Below are 26,550 nucleotides of genomic sequence, written 5' to 3'. Positions count from 1 at the left end.
TAGCTCGAAAAGTCGGAGTTCTCCTTTAAAGAAGTACTCCGGCATTTTCTTCATTGTCCCCGATTTGCCTAAAACCTTGCTTAACACACCAACGAACATCGCTAAAATAGTAACCCAAATATTTGGCCAAAATAACTTTTTTTTCGCGAAGTTACAGAATTTACATGTAGGGTCATCATTGCGTTCTTCAAAGTGAAAAGCTCTACTGGCAACATTGAAATAGTGACATCATGGGAAAGCAGGGGTTCACTTTTTGGGATGTAGACTTTGTTCTCAACTGACCACAAACTGTTTCATGGCTTTAAAACAATGTCTTGGAAGGTTGCTCCAGCTCCCGTGCAACACGAAACAAATGCCCGGCATAGTTCATTTCTAGACAGCCCGCTCGAACCGCAAGCCTGCCATCCCGTGACGCAGGCATGCAGGCAGGGGGGGCCATGGGACCTGGGCCCCACCCCGAAATCTTCCATTTTGCTGGGACCTCCTCTCCCCCCTCGCCCTCATACAGCACTTTGTCATAAACAGGCCCCCCCCCCCCCCCCAAAACAAAATCCTGGCTACGTGCCTGCCATGATGTCACGGCAATGAAAAGCGAAAGTATACCGTAAAATACCGCGCGCATCCGCCCATTCCACATTAAGCGCCCATTACCAAATTTGTGAGATCTGAGCAAATACGTACAGTACATTTATATGTAAAATTGATGACCAGACAAGCGCCCATCCCCCATCCTTTTGCGATTATCTCCAAAGTTTGAGTAGGCGCTTTCCCGGTATTTTACGGTATTTGAATCTTGGTATTGGCGTCATTTTAATTAGCCGATTTCATAATAACTATTTTGAGTTTCTTAATAGTAAATAGCATACCGGAAAGAGTAAAAGATGGCGATTTCGAAAATGTGGTTAGGTGGGGTTGCCCAAAAAATCGCTGGATTTTTTAAGCAGGTCTTTTTTCTGCCAACACGACAGTGGTAGGAACATTACTTGTGTCGAGCTAGAGAAGCCATATTGGGGGCTACCCCAGCTACGTCCACACTGGCTTTCATGGCCGTTATGTGCGATGCAGACAGCTTTCACTATTTCAACCGAGTGCCTAGGCAAACACAGAAGCAGCCACATAAGACAATCAGGAAAAGACGCCGAGTTGTACAGGCTAAGGAGGAAGGACGTAGTACAGCGAGCTATCTAGTCCAGGCTATTCCTCTGAGAAATGCAGTCGGTGGAAATGTAGGTCAGTTATTCCCGCCATTATTATAGGTAACTAATGCAAGCATTACACTATTTTGCATATTTCTCTACTGCAACGCTAGTCATCCGCAGCAGAAACAACGCCCCAAACTAAAAAGAAGTCTCGTTGCATTGTTAACACAGACATCAAGTCTATTAGGAAAGGCAAGCTGTGCCATCCACCTGTTCATAAGCGAGCTGGAGTTCATCAAAGCACAGCTGAGAATCTCTCGGAAGTACTTGGTTCCTTTTCAGTAGTTATTGAATGAAAACACAGTGCAGTGGTGATTACCATCAGCACAGCCTTGCCACTGGCACTGCTGTCCCTCGGGTGGCACATGCACGACATGGCCTGCAAGCCACATATATCCCTAAAAGAAAGCTGCATAGGATGCACTTACCGTGGCTAGCGTCGCCACCCAGCGAGCTTGCACAAACCCTCTGCATGGCACGCAGTGCTGTTCAGAACAGAGCGGCACTGGCTAGCCAGTTAATGCGAAGGCTTGTAGTGTCTTGCTGCTGCCTTGGCAAAGCTGCAAGTCACCTCTTTCACGCCTTGTGGTGACCATCAGCTTCAAAAGAAACTGTGTTGAATCGCGACCAGCTATAACCTGTCGCACGAGGGAGAAAAGGGTGTGAATGTGCAGACTCCTATCTGTTTGCTTTTGTCTAGCGTGTGAGTTTTGTTTGAGAAGAAAACAACAATGACACTTCTTTCACAGTAATATGCAAAACAAAAACGAGAACGGCTCGGTTATTAATAAGTTGTGTGCAGCCGAGGCACGGGTGCGAGGGCGTAGCTCCGCAGAATGTTCTTTTTGCACGGCTGCTCGTGCAAAAAGGGCGCTTTTGTGCTCGGGCCTGTGCCTTTTCTGCACACAACGTATGTTACAGAGTGTATAGCACGCCTTCGAGAGCACTCGCGTGCGGCGAGAAATCAATCATATACAGGGTACGATCGCAGGAAACCTCGCAGGGGTGCAGGAAGCTGCAAGTGCACGGTGCACCAGAATGTGAAACTAGAGGTGGTGATAGAATTTCACAGTTTGAGAATATGACGTTACTTGGGTCAAAATATGGAAACGAAAAACGTAACTGCCTTACCGGCTAATGATAAGGGCCATCGGAGCACGACCAACTATTTGTTGTGATCGGAGCATTCGATTGGACGCGGGTTGGTAAAGTTTTGAAAAACACGAAAGAATAAAACATGCAGGGACGAAGACAAACAGCGCAGTTCTTTGTTAACATGAAATGTAAGATAAAGCACATTATTCTGTCGGATCAAATGGTTTTGTTGAATTAGGTTTAGCTCGCAAGTCAGCCGTTCTTCGGCGGGCTTTCAGCTTTCTGCGATGGTTGTTTTAATCGTGAACGCAGGCTCAAACAATGTAGGCAGCGGCGCCAAATAGATCTGAAACGAAGAAACAGCTCGGAGGCGTGGAACGAACACACATAGAGATCACATCGCAGGAAAACTCAAACCACTCACCTTTCGTTCGGCGACGGTTCGTCAGGCACGATGTTTCTCCGGGCGTTGAGGAGACCGAGGAGACCGCGTCTGTTTCCGTGCTCCTATTGGTCGTGACGTCACCAAATTTCATCCAATAAAGTGCGCGCCGAAGTTCTCTCTAGTCGCCGGTGACGTGATAGACCTGTGCGCCGGTCAGGCGACGGCGGCGGCGCCCCGAAGCAGACGAACTTGTGCGGCGGCGGCGACGGCGGCGTGGAGAAACGCGTTGAAGCGGCGTTCGCACAACGCTCAGCGTGCGGCGGCGACGCAGCGCGGCGGCGCGCGGGCCTACCACGTGACCAGCGGCGGCTCCCGCGAGCGCCAACTACAAATTCGTATAGCGCCGTAAATATAGCTCTAAAAATTTTTTTTCTTCGTTGTAAAATCGTTTTATGACATTCTTTTTCCATCTAAGCTGTCTAAAAAAAATGTTTTTTTCCTTTGCATGTGTCCTTTAAAGATCATTTAATGTCATTCATCTCTATGACAACAGAGAGTTTTAGAATAGGCAGGTGTCGCAAACTTTTGTCGAATCGGATTTTTAGGTCGAACTTTCGGCTTTCGGGGTTTGACTGGGTCAAACCAGTTCAACGAACCTTCAAACTTTAAACTAGACTCACCCAGTGGATTCACCCGGTTCGACTTTGCAAACAGTGTGGCGAGACCTTGATACAAGCATGTCTAGGTTTGGAGAATTTTTTTTATGCAAAGGGTTATTTTATTTTATGAACAGTTGCAATGAAAAGAAACCAATTCTAATCACTGAAGAAGTTAATAACTTATTTTTTTAGAGTGCACCTCTTAGGCGCCCGTTTCCGGCTTGAGTGGCGTCGGCGTAACTGCGCAGTGCGTTATGGGTAAATTTCCCCGCTAAATTTAGCGGAAAATTTTCCCACTTAATCTAGCGGGAAAATTTCCCGGCTAAATCTAGTGGAAAAATTTCCCCGCTATATCTAGCGGAAAAATTTCCCCGCTAAATCTAGCGGGAAAATTTCCCTGCTAAATTTAGCGGAAAAATTTCCTTGCTAAATTTAGCGGACAAATTTCCCCGCTAAATCTAGCTAAAAAATTTCCCTGCTAAACCTAGCGGAAAAATTTCCCCGCTAAATCTAGCAGAAAAATTTTCCCGCTAAATCTAGCGGAAAAATTTCCCCGCTAAATCTAGCAGAAAAGTTTTCCTGCTAAACCTAGCGGAAAAATTTCCCTGCTAAATCTAGCAGAAAAATTCCCCCGCTAAATTTAGCAGACAGATTTCCCCGCTAAACCTAGCGGAAAACTTTTTCTGCTAAATTTAGCGGAAAAATTTCTCCGCTAAAATGAAAGCAAAATTTTCCCCTAAATGGGAGACGAGCAGAAGAGAAGGGGCATAGCCTCCTCTCCATACCTTCTCCTCCTCCTCCTCAAGAGCTGCGCTCTAATTCGGCGATACAGGGAGTTGTAAACGGCTTTCATTTTTTGTACTCCATTAACTGAAATAACCAATCAGTGCTGCCCTTAATGGACTTCTTCCAAAACCGACGCGCCCCATTGCGGCGAAATACCACGCAGTGCCTTCTGGGAACTAGTTGGCCACTCAGTTTCGGTTTCGACTGAGCAGATTCATCTCATGCTATCACGCCGCGACCGAACGCGCTGCTTGCGTTTGCGATTATCTGACTTTTTTACGAATGCACAATATACTCATTCTCGAGCGATACAAAACGAAGGCCGGGGCACTTTCCTTGGTTCCCGAAACACCGGATATTTGAGTGCGTATGCAAACGTAGCAGGACGTGGCTTAGTCACCTCATATTTGAGTTCAATTTCAATAATCCCGTCTAGTACCAGTGAAATACAAATGAAATTCGGTCACCTGGAGCATTACACAAATTTTGTTTGCCAAACGTCCACTTCTTGTTACTTCATTGGGCGAAAAGCAAGCCGCATCCTCACAGGAGTATAAAGGTTGAGCCCAGCGTTGACGCATAAACTTTTAAGGAAACGTAATAAATTCGACCTCACTACTGCACCAAAGTTACTATGATGTCTTCCTCGTGTCATCATATATATCTCCCAGTCAAGTTTTATGCTGATAAAAGATTAAGTTTTCGCAAAAGCTGAGACGGGCTAGCTACGACGGAGGCCCTAACAAGCGTCCCCTACTCCTCGCTAAGCCTTTTTGGACGAGCGTTTACTGACGCCCAAGATCTGTGCCTGAACGTGTGTTCGAAATTATCTCGGCATACTCAGACAGGAAGAAAGCAAACACATGACAAATATTATGGCCATTAGCAACCGTCAAATGCACCTTGAATAATTTCGTTCGTTTGGCGCACCGCAAAGGGGTTCATACCCGTCCGGCGTACTTCTGGCGAATGGTGCAACATTTTTCACACAAGTGCTCGACTTTTGCTTTCTTAAAACGGTTTGTATGTGCGAATGTGCCTATACGATTGCAGGATAACTTAACGCGCATACGCGATGTTTAATATTAGTAAAATGCAAGTGGGTGGGGACTTCGCTTCGTGCAGTGCTGCGGGTCAGTACAGATAAGAGATAAGAAGTGTGTTATAATTGAGCTTTTCAATGGCACCTCCGAGTTTTACCTCGCGTACACAGGCGTATTAAGAAAACAGTCATTGCAAAAAGTAATATTTCTTCTATGGACGCACGAAACAAACAAACTTCTTAATCAAAAGGCGCGAGCTCGATGTATGCATACTTATCTGTTGCTACAGCCTGTTGATTCGTACATAAGCAAGATCCCCGAGCTTCGCAGCGTCGAGATTCCCAGCACTGGCTCGTCCAGACACCTCGAAACGCTAACAGAAAGGCTCAAGTACAAAAATAGAACAAGCATGTGTTAAGACAAGCTATATACGTCTCGGGCTTGTGCTAAAGCTTCGAGGTCTGGCCATTTAGGTTAGTTTATAGACCACAAATGACGCTCTCGGAACCAGAAAACATAAGATAACGGCCGTTTATAGTCCACGCTCTGTGTGTAATCTCTTGTCGACGTGTCGATCAAAACCGAAACCATGCCACTCTCCTCTTTGGCCAACTAGTTCCCAGAGTGCAACGCGCGCCGTATTGCATGCAGGGCTTTATGGAAGTAGTCTATTTATCCCTTAGCCATCACCATCCAATCCGAAGCTAACCGGCCAGCCTGTCGTGCATGCGCATAGCAGTCGAACCCAAATCAAACCTTTGTCAAACTTTTCCAAGAAGTTCAAAAGAGTCGAGCTTGGTCGAACTCGAACCTCCAACGGTTTGCAACATCCTTAATTTTGACATGAACTAAAAAAAAAATAATTTGAATATTATTTAGACGTCTGTGACGCCGGTTCCTGAAGGCATAAAATTATTTTCAGAAACATTTTGACATCCCCCGTCAAAGTATTCTTGTCATTATTTTGACATCTCCAATTTAGGACTTTGGAGTCCGGACTGGGAAATTCTCTTCATGTAAATGCTGACAAAAGCAAGGCTGTGATATTTCAACTGCACTCAAGAGCATAGATAAAATGAGCTACTCTGAATTATGGTAACAATACAGTACACCGATAAGGCCAAAACTCTTGGTGTATTTTTTCCCTAAAATATGTCGTAGAAACAACACATAGATCATATTTGTAATAAATTGTCAAAAACTGTCAGTGTTTTAAATAAATATGGAACCTTTTATCTATCAATGTAAAACTTCAACATTACAAATCGCTTTTTTAAACTCACTTATGGTTCACACATCTTGTTTGGGGATATACAGGATTAGAGTTCAACAGGAAAAAGCTACTCGGGAAGTTGCTAATGCCTCTTGGACGACCCCATCACTGCGCCTCTTCGAAAAGTATTCCCCGACGTATCAATTATTTATTCCGAACATTTAATATTAACAGATCAAGCTGCATTAAACAGTAAACTTTCTTAAAAATAGCTGTCCTACGATCCCATATTTTATTTCACCAAGCCGGTCATTTTCACTTATGGTGTACTCCTAAATTGCGAAACTAATTTTGGTCACCTACTTCCCGAATTATTAAATAGCATCGCATCAAATGGAATCAATATTCCTTGTGTACCCAAAAACAATATATCAAACATTTTACCAATGTGCACATAGTAATTTCTGTTATGGTAAGAGTGTGTAACTATTGTGTGTTATCATATTTTGTTATCTATTACTTCCGACTTTTGTAATTGTCTGCTTGTTTTGTAGGGGTGCCAAGGACTCGTCAAGCTGTGTAAAACATATTTTTAAACCCCCATCCCAAAAAATGCAACAAAAACAATGTTAAAAAAAATAAAAAAAATGAATTGCAGGAGGTCACTTTTGAGCTACTCCAACTATACCGGTTTTCACCTCAAGAAAAAAGAAAGATTTGCGCACTGTTTACGCTGCACATAGTTCTTACAAGATTTGGCTGTTGGGGGAAAAAGCGATGCCTTTGGCATTTGAAACATGTACGTTCTGATAACATATATATAACCTAAGATGTGCACCTCTTTATATATACATATATTATATAATCTCAATTCTCCAAATAGAGGGGGAAATTAGTACTGCTCCGCGACGAGCCACCGTGGGTAGTGCATGTAAACATGGTAGATGCCAAGCCCATCTCGAAAAATGCGAACATACGCAATCCAGATCGACAGGCCACTCAAGCGAGAAATCACGTTGCCAGAGTTCTACTGTGGGAAAATACGGATGAAAAGCTGGCGATATATACCGACTCAGCTTTCACCACCCTCCACAATGAACTAGTGGCAATATCCATGGTCACACTACCCCGTATGGCACTGACACTCACAAGACAACTCCCACTGAAGGGGGAGAACTGGGAGCGATTCAGCTTGCCCTCACCGTCTTAATTCAAGAACCTACAATCAGGCCTACCACAACCAACAGATGGCGGTGGGGTGCATATTTCGAGAGGCTAGGCAATGAGACGCATAGCGACGGAGGCCGCACTGCTTTGGCTGGTTGTAGGGAGCGACGCCGCGACGTAATACCTAGCAGCCGAAGTTTGCCAGCAACGTCCCCCTTCGCCAGTTTTGGTGAACCCAGCCCAGCCCCCTGTTCACGCCGCTTCGCAGCGAGAGTCTGAAGATGGCTCATTACAAAACATTGACCCACCTTGGGCCATCCACACACACCAGCGGCAGCACAGGTATGCCCCAGCCTTGTCGTCCCCCACCACACCTCGGTTGCGAGGTGTTACATCGCGCTCTATTCACACTTTTTTTGGTCGACGACAAACTCGGTGGCGCCATCCATCCGGTAGCCCTGGCACACTTCAGGTCCGCAAATATTTCTGCCCATTTTTTTTTTCATTTTGCATTTTACTTTCACTTGCATCAGCGTTGCTTATACTGACAAAGTTTACTAGGATGGAAGCTGCCGAGTTTTCAGACCAGTAAGTAGTTTAAGGACCTTGATACTAAACTCTAAGCATTGATCTAAAGCTTCAAATGTATGCACATGCCTACATTAACGATCTGTCCGTGCAAGGATGTTAGAGCGTATTGATGGAGTGAAAATAATTTGTGGCACAATGTTGGGCAAATTCCTCACATTTTGCGCAAGTGCAGCTACGTGTAAAGTAAGCGTATTGCTTCAGCACAGCTTGGTGACATCGCGGGATGTTTGAAAAGTAACAGAATGGTGCGAGCAACTGCAGCGAGACATTTGTGAGGTGCAGCTGTGCCTACAACTTAGTTACATTTCAACACAAGTCACACACACTTGTGTCACTAACTTGCATTTTTGACCGAACCAGGTTGTTTGCTATAGACCCTTGCATGCCACAACTGCCAATGAAAAAAGGTATCAGCAGCACTTCCAATCGGCTTGAACATTGCACAATGAATGCCACGCCTACTTAATGCCGTTTAGGTGTCCCCCTACAACAATTAACGCATTTTGTGTGTGTATGACAGCACAAGATATATAATGTTAAACACATAAGAACACACCAATCATTCCAAGACACTGGCTTCACACAAGCTGTGCTAGTCTCATTAAGAGAAGATGTTGAGAAGGAAGCACTGGCGACCACGCCTGCAGCAAACACCCACGTCCACAAGGTGATGCGCTCGTAACAAACTCAAATGTTCCTGGAAGTATATTTACGGTGGTTTGTTTCGAGGTCGGAGATATGCACCACACGTCCCAGCAGGCCACACACATTATGCGATTCAATAGCTCTTTATTGGGGCAACACAATAAACAAAAATACAATATGAGTATACATAAATACACAGTGGTGGCGAAAATGCTGTTCGCGTTGTCTGTCTGCTGTACAAAAGGAGGGGGGAGCACCGGAGGGTCAACACGACGAAAACAGCCAAGCGGCAGCGAGGAACGTTGCGCTGCAGCGCCCTGGGGATGCCGCCGCTCTGGAATGAGCAGGCCGGCCCGGCGTCGAACCGAGATATGCCGTGCCGACTTGCTGGGCAACCAAGTTGGCACACTCCAGTGCCCCCTTGCCCAGCGTGAAGTTTTCGTGGAGTCCCTCCACCACGTGGATGTGAACCTTGCCTTCGCAGCACTGCGAGAACAACGAAGGACGTTCAGCCAATGCCGGGAAACAATCGGCCTCTGGAAACAATGTGTCGACAATCCTAGATTAGGAGAGGGTGTCTTCGGACAAGTTCTACGAAGATGGCCCAGACTCATTTCCTCGCAGTATTCCAACATACTACTGCTTCCAATACAGCCACATTCAATATACTTCATTCAACCCTCAGCTGACAGTGCGGTAGAAGCTGCATGCTGGTTGGTCCAGCCGTAGCTTATCTTTCACCATGTGATACCCACGCACACAGAGTGGGGCCGGGTGACGAAAGGAGAGAGGAAAGGCAAATTGCGCCACACCTGCGCCGAGATGGGTTTAAAGCAAAAACATTAATACATTGTTATCGGTCGTGCCTAATGTTTTGTTAAAGGCAAAGAAAAGTGCAAGTCACGGGACATTCGCTGCACTTGACTAGTTTAGCCGACGAAAGAACCACGCACAAGGAGACGACGAGTGCCACAATGTCGTGCTTCGATGCTGCAAATCAACCGGGCAGAACATAAATCGCTTTGGCCGGTTGATCGCCGACGTCGTCCAAATTCGCGGACGATGTCGGCAATGTCGAGAACTAAAACTTCCGAGAAAACTTTGCAAAAATGCTAGGATTGTGGCTAGCGTGATAAGACAGAACCAGGGTCGTGTACTCCTGACCAGATCACTCGATTATTGCTTCTGCTACATGCCCTCGTGCCATGACACTTGGCACTTCTGCCACCCATGTCTACCCTCGTCTCAGCAGCGTGCATGTGTCATGCTTCACCGCTTTGCACCGGAGTGCTGGGAGCAGCGGCTGACCTGGAAAGCGCCTGGCTGGGCGCGATGGGTACGCAAATTATGCTCAGGGTTATTACAGGCCCACCTTATTTGTCTTAATTGTAAATTAATCCAGATTTAAAAAACCACTGTTGAGAGTAGGGTTTTAGAACATTAGTGGATGACTGTTTTTGCAGTTTATTAGAGTTGTGTTTAGTAGGTTCCTTAAACCTAGAGGACACATTTTTATTGATGGATGAGTTAGCAGATATGCTGGTTTTTGCTGGAATTTTATGGAAATTATATTTACAGATTAAATAAAACAGTAAAATAGATCCCTGTATCTATTCTTAGACCGTGATCATTTCACCGACATGCTCAACTTTCCGACAATTATGACCAGATAGCGATGTTTCTAAGTTAAGCTGAATGTGGCAAACATTCAGGACTTTGGAACAGTGGTAGAGCTAGCTCTAAACATGAGCATGTACAACCCACATACTTTATGCATGTGATAGCTCAACAGATTCTGTGCCCCAGTCTTTGCCAGCATGATCGAGCTAGTGCAAAATATTTTTTCGATATCATCTCCAAATTTTGGGTGGGCACTCACTCAGTCCTTAATGCCGTTGCCTCGGACCCTCCACTTAAAGGCCGGTTCACACACTCGCGACTGCTTACGACCAACTGCATTATGACCTCTCGGAATATCCCGCACCAGAAAATACACTAACACGCTGGCGCCATCTATGAGCCAACCCTGGAATTGCATTTTATGAGATCGAAGCTTTTACAGTATTTACGAGATCAAACATATCGAGAGAAATGTTTTTTTTATAAAATTGTCAAAAGTTTTCCAAACCAATAGTGAAAGAATGACAGTGCGAAAAAAACCCGGTAAATAAACATAAATCGAGAGTGATCCACGGCTATCGGAAGAAGTCTCTCACGCAATCGTAATGGATCGCAAAGGGCCGCAACGTGCCGGGTTGAAAGCAGTCACAAGTGTATGGACGAGCCTCGACGCTGCGGTCCAACTGCTTATGTACAAAAGACAGTCTGCAGATAGAGCCTTCTTCCTTCTAGGACGGTGCACACAAGATACACTCGAGGCGTGTCCGCAGGTAATTCTCTCATTGCATCTGCAGTGAAGATGCGTCTTTTGTGCCATGTACGAGCAACGTGGCTGCGGCTTAGAAGCCGACCTAAAGAGCAATTTCTGCCGAGATCATAACCAGTTCCCTTCTCTCCATCCTCTCTCGCAAACTTCTCTCCCCACAGGAGCGGGTGTCCAAACTACTCCCTGCGGAAAGGAGGAGGGTCTTCCCCCTCCTCCAACTAAGGAGGAATTGAGTTTTCTCCCTTTCTGGCCGCTCGTCGGCCTTTAAGGCGCGTCTGCGCGGACCCCAAAGTCGGGCAGGACCCGGTGCCAACCGCCACGCACCTCGGAGAGGCCGTAGTCGGGGGGCAGCTGCATGGCCATCTTGCGGGGTCTGGAAGCCTTGACCAGGGTCACGTCCCCCCGGAACTTGGCCGTGGGGGTGTATTCGCTGCCGCACTTGAGGAAGTCGTAGAAGGCGCTCGTGGCCAGGGCTACGTCCTCCCGGCTGGGGTGCACTTCGGGGATGCCCGCCAGCAGCAGGTCCGTGGCCGCCTCCTGCTTCGCTTCCCACGTCGGGTACTGCACCATCTGCCGCTTCACCTGCGACCGCACACAGGGAACGTTGCACAAAACGCACCTCTCCGCAAGACCTCTCGCTACGGTGCCTGGAATGTGTCTTTGACCGGTGCGCGTTCTCCCCATCCGACAATACGGTGTCTCGATTCCCGCCCCACAACCTCGTGAAGGTGTCCCCACTGTCGCCGGCCACGATCCAACAGAGTCATGGCAGCGGAGGAGGCAGACGCTTGTTGCGCCGCGAGTTGTTCAAGCTTGAAAGTCCGTGGAAGTTTCGGCAGCCAGGGTTGCAACGACGCGACAAAGCTCGCGGTTTCATGCCTTATGGCGGGACTGCTACGTCCAACTACCAGGATCGTGACATCCGGCAGCGCGACAATCCGGCTTTTGCTAAGCCACTTGCTGCTGCTTCGGGACCACCAGAATAGGACGCTAAACGCACAAGTCCCAGACGCATTCTAGGATCCATATTTTTGCCGACTCGTGCTCCGAACGAACTCCGATTATGGAAGACTGAACTATATTGACTCGTAGGGTCTCACAAAAGTTCTCTGGAGGCTCCCACCCTTTCTGGCTTCCATCGATAAAGGTTTAGTTTGGTAGGGGATTTTCTTTGCGAAATTTCGAAGTAGAGCTCTCTTTCCGCAACAAATAAGTTTGACACCCTTGCCACGGTTAACAGCAGAAGCAGACCACCATAGATGCTGCCTCCACATTGACAGGCCCTCTCCCCCAAAGTGCCACAGTTGTGGAGCTTATTGTCATAATAACCAGTCTGAGAATCTTCCAGGCACTCTAGTTTAGGTAAGGGTTAGGGTAGGATAATGTAGGTCAAGCTTTGCCCTCCAAGAGCTTGCAAGGGGCACCCACCTGGAGGAAGTCGATGTCGAGGTACTGCATGAGGAAGGCGCAGAAGAGGGAGGCCTCCTCCTCGTTGGCGTCGGTGAAGCGGCTGCGGTGGTGCACCGTGTGCACGCCGATGTACTGGGGCGCTCCGTCGAGGAGCACCAGGCTGCCCACGGGGGCCCCCGCCCCCTGCAGCTGCACCGCCAGCTCAAAGGCCACCGTGGCCCCAAACGAGTAGCCCACAATGTGGTACGGCCCCTGGGGCTGCACCTCCACTAGCCGCTGCACAGAGGGAGAGGGACACGTCAGACCACGGAGGCGGGACTATGGTACACTCGTTATTTCGAACTGTTTGGCTCCTTTAAGCTCCAGTCACGCTGCCCATGCAGAGTACAGGAGACGCGGTGGCCGCCGCAAACGCGAAGGAATTATTTGCGTGCACACCTCGGGCACGTTTGAGCACGATGTATCACAGTGCAGTCAACTTATAACGACAATGAGAAAACCCCGAAATTCAATCGTCAGAACCGATTGTCGTCGTGTCTAGACCAGAAACAGCATTCCTAGTCCAGAACCAATTTTTATAAGCGGTACGTTATTGTACGTGGTATCGCTACAAGTGGATTGCACCGTAGCAGCATGACCGCGACTAAGGTATTGGGCAGTGCCCCAGGCGCTCCTTCGGTCGACGCCACGCGCGTGCCGGTTGGCGGAGGGCAGGCTGTGTGGGCGCACCTGGAGGTAGATGGCGGCCAGCTCCTCTATGCTGTGTGCGGGGATGTCGCGCGTGCGCTGCAGCCCGACGGCCCGCATGGGCAGCTGCTGGGCCAGCTCGGAGAGGGCCCCCACGTGGCCCTCGATGGAATGCACCAGGAACACCAGCCCGCCGGGGCGCCCGTTCATCTCCACTGCCACTTGGTCCGGCACCAGCTTCTCGATGAGCGTCAACCGGGGAACCTCGGACACCGACGAGTCCTCTGCGGGGCAAAAGAGCCCGTGAGCCTCGCACGGCATTCACAAACTATGGCAAGAAAAGATACGCGGGAATGCTCTTTACTCTTTTGACCGTCGTTCTCTTTGTGTACGATCGCTCTTGGCTCCTTCGATTGACATTCGCAAAACTAGTTCCTTTCCAGGCAAAGCCTTCCTCAATCCATCACTAAATGCTTAAGGTTAAGGCACTTGCGTTTGGTTGCATGGAAGCCCAGCCTTGTACTCCTTCGTAAATGACCAGAGAGGATAGTATTACTTCTTCCCAACTAATTACAAATTTTGATGGTGTCAAAGCAATGCTCTTGAAGCTCGAAGCACCACGGACGAAACGTGCACTGTGCACGCCTTTCTAGACTGCCTGCTCGGCCAGCAAGCCCGCCTTCCAGTGACGTTCTGAATTTAGAGATCCCAAACAGAGTGAAGAAAAGAGTAAAGGTCAAAAAAGATAGCCAGTCTGGGTGGTCAAGTTGAAAATTTGTCTGCATCCGAGGGATAAATTCTGCGTATGCAGAACGCGTTTCCACGGCAATCTTTGGGGAGAGTAGCAAACTTTTTCAGGCTTTTTTTTTTTTTTTCATTTGATCATTTTAGTTAAAACACATTCCATGTTAAAATTTCCGGAGTGCCCCTCTAATTGGACGTCCCTTCGCTTTGATCGAGCGGGCAATCTCGCCGCCCCAAGCGCCTCTGCGTGTCGCGAGAGTTGGGAGGGGGGGGCCCACCTGCCCCCTGGGGTGCAGCGGAACCTCCGGCCGCGGCCCCTCCGCCAATCTCCTTGAGCCGGCCGATGCTGAGCTGTCGAATTTCCTGCATGGACAGGTTGAGGTCGTAGTCCCTCTCGATGGTCTGTTTCACCTCGACGCCCATCAGGGAGTCCATGCCCAGTTCCCCCAGGGTCAGGGAGGGGTTCAGGCTCGAGGGGTCTTTCACACCTGCAGTCAGAGAGAGCACCAGCTCAGTTAAGCCGCCACAACGACACCGCAATTCGCCCTACGGAACGCGTTCCGAGAGCCCCACCGCGCCGCCTAGGGCAACGCTTGGCTGGTTCGCACACTTGCAACTGCCTAAGAGCCAGTGGAGCACTTTGCATCTCCGTATATTTCCTTTCTTTTCGCGCATCATTGTTTCTTTCTTGGCTCGATTAATTTTCGACAACGGTATAGACTAGCATTTCTCATGGATACTATGTACATTTCATCTCAGAAATACCAGAAAACCTTCGCTCTACTAAAATGCAGTTCCAGGATCCCTCATTGACGGCACCAGTGTGGCGGCGGCGCATTCTCTCGTAATTTATCACGAGAGGTCGCAATGCGACATGCACAATGTTTTTTGCTTTACACAAGCTCACTTGCACTAGGAATACCCAAGCATATGCAAGCACGCAACGCCGTTGACCAAAAAACCTCTTTGTTACGGTGTAATTTCGAGAATAAAAACAAGCATTTTCTTTCAATCTCTCCTTCGCGAAACTTCACGACGTAGTTTAGAGGTCGCAGTGTTCGCGTAGCCCTCCGGTGGGAATACTTGAATGCAGCTCAGATTCGACCCGAGCATTGCAAGAGTTCTCGATTTGGGCTCGCATCAATCGATAGCTCCACGAGCATTCGGGTAGTGGCTTGTGTCCAATCACTGTAATGACGGCAATAGCTGAAATGCTAACGGCATCTGACTGCGATGAACATTGGCGACATATAATCGGCTCCAGATCACGGGGCTGCTTGTTCTGGCTGCGAGTTGTGTGAAAAAATGCAACTACCATTGCATGAAAAGAAAAACTAATGCACGTTTCATAGGTTATTCCCTTAAGGGATTAATTCTAAACGGCATTCTTGCAAAGTACAAAAGTTGTCGCACCGCTCCTTTCTGTAGTCTCAAGTGCGTGAACTAGCCTCGGCACCTCCCACGAGGAGCAAGAGGGAGAGGACTTACCGAGGATGTGTGCCAGACAGGACAAGGTCCTGCTTGTCCTTGCCCTTTTTCCCGGAGGAGAGCTCGGCCTTGACCAGGCTTGAGACCACAGGGTGGCCCTGGCGCAGGAAGCGGTCCAGCACCGTCAGGCACGAGCCGATGCGCTGGGGCACCGTGCCGCCCACCACCACGTCCGCCCCCATCGTCTCCCGCAGGACGCCCACGTCGCCGATGGCGCCCCACTGGATGGCCAGGCCTGGGGGGGGGATGGCGGAGGTCAGCAGGAGTCGTCCGGCCTCGCATCCAGTTTGCACAAATGTCACTTCCAACTTGCTAGATCGTTCCACTATTTCGGCACAGATTTCAAACTTTGCGCATCTTGCGTTTCGGGTGTGTACAAGAATTGTTTGACGTTCTCCGGGACCACGAAGCAAGATATAGAAGTGTGGGCATCGCACCTGTGCACGCCACTAGTGCTAAAATTAGCGCCAATGTGCACTATCATTACATACATTATTCTAAAGCTCTCTATTTATCCTAGTTTCATGCCTCGATCACAGCAGCAAGAACTGTTTTATAAACGCATTCAAGCGGAGAGACCTTTGAAGCAGCGTTCGAGCCGGCGTCCTTCGAGGTCAAAGCAGATGCACAGAGCAGAAAGTGCTTGCACCCAGGTGCCATGGCACCACAACTTTTTTGTTTTTCTTTGTTCCTTTTACTCAGTTGCACCGTTAGACCAACGGTGGCGATGTTGGCATATGCTACTCGGGCACGTACCAAGAGGACTTTATGCAGTCAATCGCGGCGAAGCTTTCGCCGTGCTGAGTGTGCTCACTTAAAGAGTAGTATTTTACACAGTGGCTGAGACTTTTGTCACTGAGACATCTCTGAACAAGTGTAGCAAGATTAAATTTACAAAGGACATTAACATAATGCTTCTCAAACATCTCGTGCCAGGAAAGACATTTGGTGCGATTGCGGCAGTTCCGGCCATCGTGGCAACAACCACCGTGTCCATCTTTGGCCCAGCAGTGCACAAGTGCACAATCAAAATTTTAATGAAGGAGACAGACTAGCTGAAATTTTAAAAAGATTGCAAGCACAGCGTGTTATCTTCAATAGATGCACAGAACAGTATCTTACACCGTGTCCTAGAGCATAGAGGTTCCGAGGAACTCGGGGGCTCCCCAGAGTACCCTCACGGGTTCCACAAACCATATCGCTGACTGCTCCTGGCCCTAAGCCAATGTTTTGCACAAATTTAAGCACTACTTGGGAAAATTTCAGCCACCCACTGATGCACACCTGTCAGCCAAACAGTCTCTCCTGCGTACATATTACTATTTACGGTATTCGTAGACTTCTGGACGACTTTATCGCATCAATGCCGAGTTTAGGAGGAGTTCCTCAGCTGCCATTCAGGTACTGTCGTGTGAATGTTCAAATTTCCCAATAGTTTCTAACGACATTCACCTCGAGATGAACTGAAATATTTGTACTTTTCGAAGTGTTCATTGCAGCGGGTCAGCCCCGTGGAATGCACTTCTCAACCGGTACCTGTGCAGCGCAACGAAGCAACACCCGCCAAGCCGCCGCAATCAATGCTTCGATAAGCATGAGTATTGCAGTTCACCTCCAAGCGGATATAGTACAACATAATAATGGAAACCACTAATTGAACATTCGCACAACCCTAGTTCCTCAAGATCGTAAAGTCCGAGAACTTGTGCCCCGGAGCAAGAGACACCCACCGGGCAGTCCGTCGGCCACCCTCCTCTCGCAGACGCGCTCCATGACGGAGTTTGCGTAGCCGTAGTTGGTCTGGCCCCCGTTGCCCCGGCCGCACGACACCGACGAGAAAGTCACAAAGTGGTCCAGCTGGGGACACAGCTCCCGGGACGCCGCATCCAGGTGTAAGGTACCGGCCACCTTGGGGCGGCACACCGCCTCGAACGCCTCCGCCGTCTGGTTCTCCAGCAGAGCGTCCCTCAGCACCTGCGCTCCACACACGCCCCTTCTCAGGAACGGCTCGCGCATTTCCATTTCACTGCAACTAGAGTCTATGCTCCGCTTGTAGAGAAGAGTATCGCGACGGACCAAAGTCTTTACTGCAAGTGTTGCGGGAGAAGCGACCGTCAGCCTTGCAGCAGATGCAGTGGCTGAAATGACATGAGGCGGCGATTAATCGCCACATGCAATTAATCGCCACCTCATGTCCTTCGCAGTCGACCAATCACCCTCTAAATCTCCAAAAGGCAACTTGCTTTACGAAAAAACGACATACACCAGTTTCTTACGAAAAAAAAATGGTACTTATTAGGTCAACAAAATAGATCCGGGCAATGCTTTGCCTGCAATCTCACATCTGTCCAGTAAGCCTCTGCACATGCAGACGTTTTCACCCCTGCCCTTTGCTTTCCGCTGCTGCAATTTATAGAGGGCACTGTATAGTAGGAACACCACTGTCGGCACCTATCTGCGCAAATTTGGTCTTTGTCGACGATTCCTTTTCAAGCGTAAGTAGCACGGGGCATAAAAAGGCAACAAAAAACGACACAATGGTGCAACACTTATGTTTTCCGACAGCTGGAAGAATGCTAGGACGACGTTGGGTTGCCTTTCATTTGTAGTTTGCAGACAACCCCCTTAAAGGCACTTGTCATTCGAAAAAAGTCCCTCGATCGAAGAACCATTCTCGTCTGCCATCGACACGCGAAAGAGACGACGCCCGACAAAATACAGCGTCGTGACTGCCATTAGGTTGTCGAAAGTGAAGCTGCTTTTGTAGCCGCAAAATGCACTAAATTTCGAAAAGGGTCTATTCTCATCTGCCATTGACGCACAAAAGCGACAGTGCTCGACAAAATATGCGTTTGCCACATTTGGGCGCCACCCACCATGGCGAGGTTGAAGATGCCGCCCACGGGGCCGAGGGCGGCGGCCTCCAGCAGCAGCGCCCTGGCGCCCTCCTCGGTGGCCGCGTCCGCCCGGCTCACGGCCACCTTGGCGCCGGCCAGCCGCCAGCGGTGCAGGCAGAGGCGCTGGTAGCCCGTCCGAACGCCCGAGCGGGCCGTGAGCAGTAGCTTGCGGCAGCCCCGGGCCACCATCCAGTCGGCCAGCTCAAGGCCGAAGCCGCCCAGGCCTCCGGCCACCACGTAGCTCTTGTCCTCGAAGAAGCAGGTGCGCGTGTGGGCATCCACCGAGAGGGGAGTGGCCGGTACCGCCTGCCGCTGGGGCTCCTCCGGCCGCACCTGGGAGAGGATGCGTCCGGTCGTAAGGCCCCTCGGCGAGATTCATGCTTCCCGTTTCTTCCGACTCCCGAAAAATATTGTTTTCAAGTATCGAAAACCGCGAGGTTGTTCTGGGGGCAGGAAGACACCACAGCTCGGTCGCCATTCGCTTCCAAGGCTGGCTCATTTCAGAGCTGCACTGCCATTTCCTTCTCCCGTACGAGGCACAGGCCTTGTGCAAAAGCTCCGAGGGCTTTTGGCACATCGAGGAGCTTTACTTGACTGCAGACAGCAGCGCCTCTGACCGTCCACCGAATGTGGTGAAAACAAGTCGGGTAACGAAGGAAACGGCGGCGCTCCAGGGCAGATCAAAATGCGACAAAATGGCGATCATCCGAATTCCCCCCCCATAGGCCGGTTCACACACTCAAGTATGGTTCCAGCCGGGCGCATTGTGCACTATTGTGCAGCCTAAAGGTCTGTTCACACACCCACACTACTTACGACAGAGTGCATTACACCTCTCGCGATTTCTTACGACGAGAATAGAGCCTAAAAGTAGCGAGGGTTTGTCTTAAACCACGAGGAGCATTTGCTATTTAATGCCGGAGATTGATGGCAAGTGCACATGCGACGTGGTTTCGCGTGGCAAGGAGGAAAGCAGGTGGAAAGGTAGAGACGCTCGCAGACGAGCGATACTTCCGTCACCTCCTCGCAGGTTGTATTGCAAATGCGGCCCATGTAAACCATGCGACCTCTTCACTGTAAGCTCTCCAAAGACGAGCAAGCACAATGGTGCCATCTATCGGCTAGCCAAGGAACATGAGATTGTTGTATATTGCCCTTCATTTGGAGCAGTAGTTCTCCAATGGGGGTCCGAAGACCCTTTAGGGTCCGCGAAGACATTCTAGCGGTCCGCGACGCCCTGCCTCATCAGTCAAACCCGGGAATAGAGGCAGTCTTTTGCTCAGATAGAGAAGAAACGTGAGGATTTTAGGGCGACTTTTCTCTTATGTATGCCAATGAGAGAAGTCTACTTTACACTAGCTCTAAGGTATATACATTTATTAAATCATTATCATAATTATCATATACCTTTCCCTTCCCCTCACCACGAACGAGGTCCTCTGTCACCTCCGCCAACCCACAAAGGGTCCGCAAAACGTCAACGGTTGAGAACGACTGATTTAGAGCATCATTCTTTCGTTATTGGTTTGAAGAGCTTTTGGCAATGTTAGAAGCAACCGTTTTACATACATAGTGGATGTATATTGGACCTCCTAGATGCTGCGAAACCTTCGCTCTAGTGACACGCAGCTCCAGGGTTACCTCATAGATGGCGGCAGCGCGTCCTCTCGCGAGATATCGCGAGAGGTCACAATGCACTCAGTCGCGAGTAGTCGCAACTGTGACAGCTTGAGACCGAGTGCTAAAAGACACAATATTTGCTGCAGACTCGCCTCAAGTATGACGTCTGCTTCACACATGTCTTCGAACGCGTCTCAAAAGTTTTGTGCAACCAATGGGACGGTTGTATGAAGAAGAAAGTGCCGCGGCAACACTGGCCAGAACGATCTGGCGAGCGGCGTGGGGCACCCACCTCGAGCACCACCTTGCCCATGTGCTTGCCGGAGGCCATGAAGCGGAAGGCATCCTCGACGTGGTCCCGGGCAAAGCGGACAGCATCCAGGGGACGCACGGCGCCCGACGCGATGCCCTCGCGCACCAGCTGGGCCACCCGGCGCTTGTCCGCCGCCACCCGGGGGTCGTCCCCAAACAGGGCGTCCAGCAGGATGCCGTGGAAGCTGACGTTCTTGAGGAACACCGCCATGCCCAGGGCGTTGTTCTGGGACAGGTCGAACTTGCCAATCTCCAGGAAGCGGCCGTGGGTGGCCAGGCAGCGCACGCTGGCCTGCAGCTTCTCCTCGGCCAGCGAGTTCAGCACCAGGTCTACCCCTGGGCGTGCAGGGAGAGGGTTCTTGGCCCGCTCGCACGAGCTCCCGGAGCTGGCAGTTTCTCACGCACCGTCCTTTCGTCCGGTAAACGCGGGAATCGAAAGTGCCGCAGAGGTGCGGGGCAAATGCAAAATGCCGACTCACCCCTGCCCTCGGTCTCGCGGAGGATGTGCTCTTCGAAGGACAGGTCCCGAGAGTTTGCGAAGTTGCGGTCCTGGAGTTGTGGGAAGCGCCGCTTCAGGAACTCCCGTTTCTCCTGGGAACCTGCAGGCAACGCCGAGCGCACACCGTGAATATAGATGCCAGGGATCGGCACTTCTATTAACACCGCGGGTTCTGTTTTCGCACCCCCTCCAGTGCTAGGACATGTAATGGGTCATAACCATATTTTTCCTGGACTGTGAAAAACATTAACGAAATAACCGAGTGTGCAGGCGAGCTGGCAATAAATAATCCAAAGTAACACCTGAGACTGGTGTGGAAAAAGTAATTACATAATTTTTACATTTTTTTATGAAGGGATGGGCGATTTGGTGTTTAACTTCAGTGCACAAGGTCAGTATGTTTATGTAATGCAGACTGTCCTTCAAATGTTTTTTTAGAGCGTTTCATTGTTAATTGCAAAAGAAAGTGCCTTAAGGTCATAGCCATTGTGAAAAAAGGCTGTACAGTTTAGATGAATGGGTCTTTTGTTATCAAAGTGATTCGCTTGTGTCCACGAAGGGTGTACCCGTCAAGAACTCTGTGACATCAGCACCGGGCGTATACAAGGAGCGAGACGTTCTACAGTCGTTCAGACGTTCTACAGTCGTTTTCTTCGACTTAAGATTCTTCATGTTCCCGCACCACAGACTTGGGTGTTACATTATGAATAGACTATGCATGCTGCAAAGTTAAAATTTTATGCAGTGCAGACTATATACAGGGCGACTATACAAAGTTTTGTTTTTTCTCGAATGTTTATTAAAATAAGACGCGAGATACCTATTTTCTTAATGACTGTGTACATGTTAACGGTGATTTGTATATGATAGAAGTTTTTGCGAGCTAATGAAGCAGGCAAAACACCGTCGGCAAAACATCCTCCCCAAGTTCTGTACCCAACTCTTTTCTAGCTTACTTTGCAGGAAAACGCTGGCATCGCCCAATGTCTAGAAACAGATAGAGTTGACGAGCAATCGAATAACTTCGACTCGTTGCAGCAAGGCGAGCACGTCCAACTTATCGTCCGCATTCTTTTTCTGCTCTTTCTTCGCTCTGGTTTTTGTGTCTTGAGACCGCGCCGGCGTCGGAACCCATGACTCTAGCCGCTACACGAGGTGTTTAAGTGCGGAGGGTCCCACCCACTGACGGTGGTGAAGACTGTGCAGCCCATGGAGAGGGCGATGGAGATGGCGGCCTGGCCGACGCCCCCGCTGCCCGAGTGCACCAACAGGGCCTCCTTGGGATGCATGGCGCCCCGCACCAGCAGGGCGTAGTAGGCCGTCGAGTAGGCCACGGGCACCGTCGCCGCCTCCTCCAAACTCCAGTCTGCCGGCACCTCCCACAGGAAGCCCGGGTCGGCCGCCACGACGGTCGCCATGCCCTCCGCCGCCACCGAGCCCATCACCCGGCGCCCCGAGGGGTCCCGCCCGGAGAACTCCAGCCCCAGCACGCAGTCAGACGTCGCCAGGTTGCCTGCACCCCGAGAGGCAATGAGTGACCCCTCTCATCAGTCAACGGGAGGAGGGGAGAATGTGCAACTGGCAGAGCCCAGACGGTTGCTCTTTAATCCTTCGACTGTCGAGTTTTTTCCCCAAGAGGTGCTTCCCAGAGGTAGGGTTTTGTTTTCGAAGAAAGAGTCAATGCACGGGATTTTTTTAATTATCTAGCAGGAGATCGTACAGTGAATCCAAGCTGCTCAGGTTTGGAAGCATCGAAAGAAAATATTGAAGGCAAAAAGTCTTACTATTCGGTTTCATTTTGGTGCATCCGCTTGCGAGAGATTCCTGTGGTTTCCAATTTAGAACCGGAGGTACTTTAGAGCTTCTCTGTGGCAGTAAGCTCTCCTCCTCCGAATTCAACTCTAAGAGGCATTAAAGGTCTGAATTAAAGGGTATGGCACTGACTGCCACTGCTGCCAAAGAGGCCGATGCGAGAAATTCGATAACTACCGAGCCCACGAATATGAACTCGTTATGGTAGCATACTGTTTTTTGGATGACGACCGTGATCAGAGTGGCCGAACTGAACTTCGGAAAGGATGTATTTATGGCTGTCAACGCGGGAGACAAACCTCTCCCTCAGGACTAAATGCGATCTGCACCGTTGGCGAGCGACGTGCACCCACCGGGGAGGGCATCCGGGGGCAGCTTGCCCGTGGCCAGCATGATGTCGCGGAAGTTGAGGGGCGCGTAGTAGACGCTGCACAGGACCCGGTCGTCCGAGGCCGGCCGGTACCGCAGGGGGCTCTCGTACCACTGCAGGCTCGACAGGTCACCTCGGGTCTGCACGTTGAGGAACGCCTGCTCCGTCCACAGCCGGGGGGCGCCGCCTGCGGGCCGAGAGTAAGCCGTCGAGACTGGGTCCACTCTCGATGGCGATGGTATTTATTGCACTTGGTCCCAGGAGCGCTCGGCATACTGGCGAGCGGGGAAAGGCCAATACTGGAGAGCCTAGATTACGGAGGGTTTTCAACTGCTTGATCGGGGTCACGTGGTTTACAGACCGCATTTGCAATACGAGCGTTGAGGCGGCGACTGGAACGTCGATCGACAACAAACATTTCCGCCTGCTTTCCTCTTCGCCAGGCGCAGTGCATGCGGACTTGGCATTAGGAGGCACTTGCCATGAAATTGAAAAAGCTACCCATGGTTTGAGATGGACCGTCTCTTCCGTCTAGGCTCTAGCCTATACACGACAAGTGTCCCGGCAACCAAGTGGCACCTAGAGAAGTTACGGAAAAAACACGAACACGCACACCTGCTTGCACTAATATTCCGGTGATAGTAACACAGAGACCAAGGATGTCATCTCCGTTACGGGCTATCATCTCTGTTAAATCGAGTCGGAGCACGGATTACCAACCATTCGACGTGCACCCCTTTCGCGCAAGCGGGCGAGACTCTGGCACCAAAACCAATTCCCGCGGAGTCAGGCCCTAATGTTGCCATTCTTGCGGTAGAACCTTGTGCCCAGGTGCCGTCGTAACGAGCGACCTTCTCCCTTACCGTACTACGCCGCTAGGCAGTCGGTCGTCCGTTCGGGGTCGAGTTATGTTTGTTTACGCGGCTGAAGCCGACGGCTGTCTGGTCGTTCTGCTGTGCGGGCCTGAAATGCAGCCATTTGTATTTCAGACCCTGCGCGGAGGAGTTGTGCACTCTTGCTTCGTTCACTACAGTCAGCGACAAGGTGAGAACGGTAGGGAGGAGCTTCCACATATTAGCCTCCAGCGTGAGCTCCCTGCCTCTGACGATGCTCCGACGTCTCGTGCACCTCGAGCGTGCGCGTGTGCGGCAGAGCACGGCAGAGGGCAAAGAACTAGCGCTGAAGGCTGGGTGTTCGAAAGACGTGCCCTGCCCTTCTCATTTTGTCGGTGCCTACAGCTACTCAGAGACTGAGTCGGCTGCTTCCTAACTGCCGCTTGCCACGTTTTGTTTGTTAGGTCTTTCTTTCGCTCGACTTCCGCGTGCTAATCCGGTTTCCGCAGGAAATGGCAACCGTCTTCGTTATTCTTCGACAAGCTGGAAACGATTCCTTGGCGCAGAGTAGATTTTAGCGATCGTCGAACTTCTGCCTGCGATCACGGGGCATTCGTGGCAGGAGAGGTGGCGGCATTTGCATGAAAGCGGTAATCCTCGCTGCGGCTCGGCTGCTATGCGCAGCTCTCTTTTTCATCTCTGTACGGTTCTGCTGGTTTTGTTTGGACCATGGCTTCACAGCAGCATCATCAGATTGCTTTCGAGGACACAATTGCCATGCTGCAGACTGTGGATCTAAGTCCAGACGAAAAAGATACGAGGTCAGCTAAAATGGTAAAATTTTTTCTTTCGGGGCAAACATCCTGTAAACATCCTCGCAGAATAAACAGTTCAAGAGCTACATTTTGTTCCAGCTGTCAGCCTGCCTAGAACATTATCGGTTTTTCGGGGGTCATAAATGTTTTTCGTGGTCCACTGAAGAATGCATTAACGAGTGTTTACCGTAGTGTGAAGAAAATAACCGTTACGAAGCCCCGGCCTTAAACTTTGCGGTATGCCCAGTTTTGCTATAGCGAATCACGGGATATGTCAAACAAAAATGCGTGTCCGACAGGGTTCTTTATAAATGGGTTCGACTAAGAACAAACACGTCAGAGGCGGCACAATCTTCTCTCGCTATTTGTATGCGCTGTTAAACATTCTCACCAAAAATATGTGCCCAGCTGTGAACTCGTTATCGGTTCAAAAATGTAATGTTGGGTGATTATGCGCAAGCTATGGTACAACATCCAATCAGAAGCCGAGAAAGCTCTCGCCGACTTTGATCAACTTGGACACCAGGGAATACTGTAGTCTCTTGAGTAAAAAAGCTACATGGAGCCCCACTCACGTGACTGCGTCACGGTGTGCCTGAAGGAGCCCCACTTTCCGTCGCGGTAGACGTTCATGACCAGGTCCCGTTCCACAAGCTCCTTGTGCTCCGAGCTGGCTGGCTGGAAGTTGGCCACTGGGTTTGCGCCGCCTTTGAGGCTGGCATTGAAGACGCACCTGGGGAAAAGACCACACTAAGGTTAGGTGACCTACAGTTTGGTATGCCATGGTTCAGTACACTGTTCTTAGGTACACTTTGTTTAGGACCATGACAGCGTGGTCAACGACAGCGTGGTCAACGACAGCGTGGTCAACGACAGCGTGGTCAACGACAGCGTGGTCAAAGACAGCGTGGTCAAAGACAGCGTGGTCAAAGACAGCGTGGTCAAAGACAGCTAGGTCAAGGACACAACAACAGCTAGGTTAAAGACAGCTAGGTCCAATGTAGAGGTAGAAGACAGGTCAAAGACAGATCAAAAACAGTTGGGTTCACAATGGTTGGTTAGAAGACCGTTGGGTACACAATGGTTAGGTACGTTACGGTTAAGTACACTGCCCAACCCATTGTGAACATGACATCTACACCTTTTTTTGCACATTACTTATACAGACTTGTGTGATGTACCAAACTGTATAAGCTGTGTTTGAGCCCCATTGTAGCATGTTTTGAAGGTAGAAGTCTCAATAACATTGTTATGCTTGTGTCAAAGAAACAGGAGACTTCCAACCTAACTGCCAGCTAAATCTACAATTCATAAGATCACAGTTAGGTGCAATTAAGCCGTCTGTGGAATTCCAACGCTCAACCGAAACCCCTCTTGGAAATTTGCACACTGCCGGAACTGTTTTCTTCTGCAACGTAGACTGCCCACCTGATGTGGTCCCCTCCAGTCTCCTGCCTGAGGCAGTTGGTGAGCCCAACGACCCCGCTGGTGCCCACGTCCTCAGCCACCAGCCAGACATTCTCGCCCACCGGCCTCTCCTGGTACTCAGTTGCCTTGGCTTTGATCTCTTCCACCCAGCCGAGCCCGCCGTTTCCAACCCGGATCACTGCCTGTTTGTCTACACCAGCCGGCGTGGCCGGCCTCTTCCTGAACAGCAGGAGCGCAGACACATTGTTGGATCGGAGGCCCACGAGCCAGAAGCCACGCTCCCTGAAGGCAGCCTCGACAGAGTCTCGAGAGTGTACCCGGAGCGGCACCTTGCCCACAGTTGACAGGAACATCTCGGCGGGCGTGAGTGCAGTCCGCAGGGACAGCAGAACAAAGCCACCCTCCCTCGACTGAGCCGCGAGCGCATCCGTGAGTGCCTCCAGTGCCTTGCTGCCGACTGCATCAC

The 26,550-nt window shown here is 50.1% G+C and overlaps 1 protein-coding gene across 1 annotated transcript; it reads right to left on the bottom strand.

The window, feature by feature from the left end:
- Positions 1-8,910: 8,910 nt before the first annotated feature.
- On the bottom strand, positions 8,911-26,550 carry LOC115330461 (fatty acid synthase-like). Its single transcript, XM_029992287.4, is given in 15 exon segments — positions 8,911-9,269; positions 11,494-11,751; positions 12,598-12,855; positions 13,309-13,550; positions 14,289-14,498; positions 15,499-15,518; positions 15,520-15,733; positions 17,229-17,472; positions 18,375-18,728; positions 20,308-20,663; positions 20,807-20,926; positions 22,010-22,339; positions 22,992-23,195; positions 25,232-25,389; positions 26,085-26,550. Coding segments are annotated over 15 exon segments (3,543 nt in total). The 5' UTR covers positions 26,438-26,550; the 3' UTR covers positions 8,911-9,047.

Source organism: Ixodes scapularis, unplaced genomic scaffold, assembly GCF_016920785.2.
Source record: "Ixodes scapularis isolate PalLabHiFi unplaced genomic scaffold, ASM1692078v2 PGA_scaffold6__148_contigs__length_123643588, whole genome shotgun sequence".
Lineage (NCBI taxonomy): Eukaryota > Metazoa > Arthropoda > Arachnida > Ixodida > Ixodidae > Ixodes > Ixodes scapularis.
The sequence above is the reverse complement of the archived record's forward strand: the minus strand, read 5'-3'. Positions and strand labels throughout refer to the sequence as shown.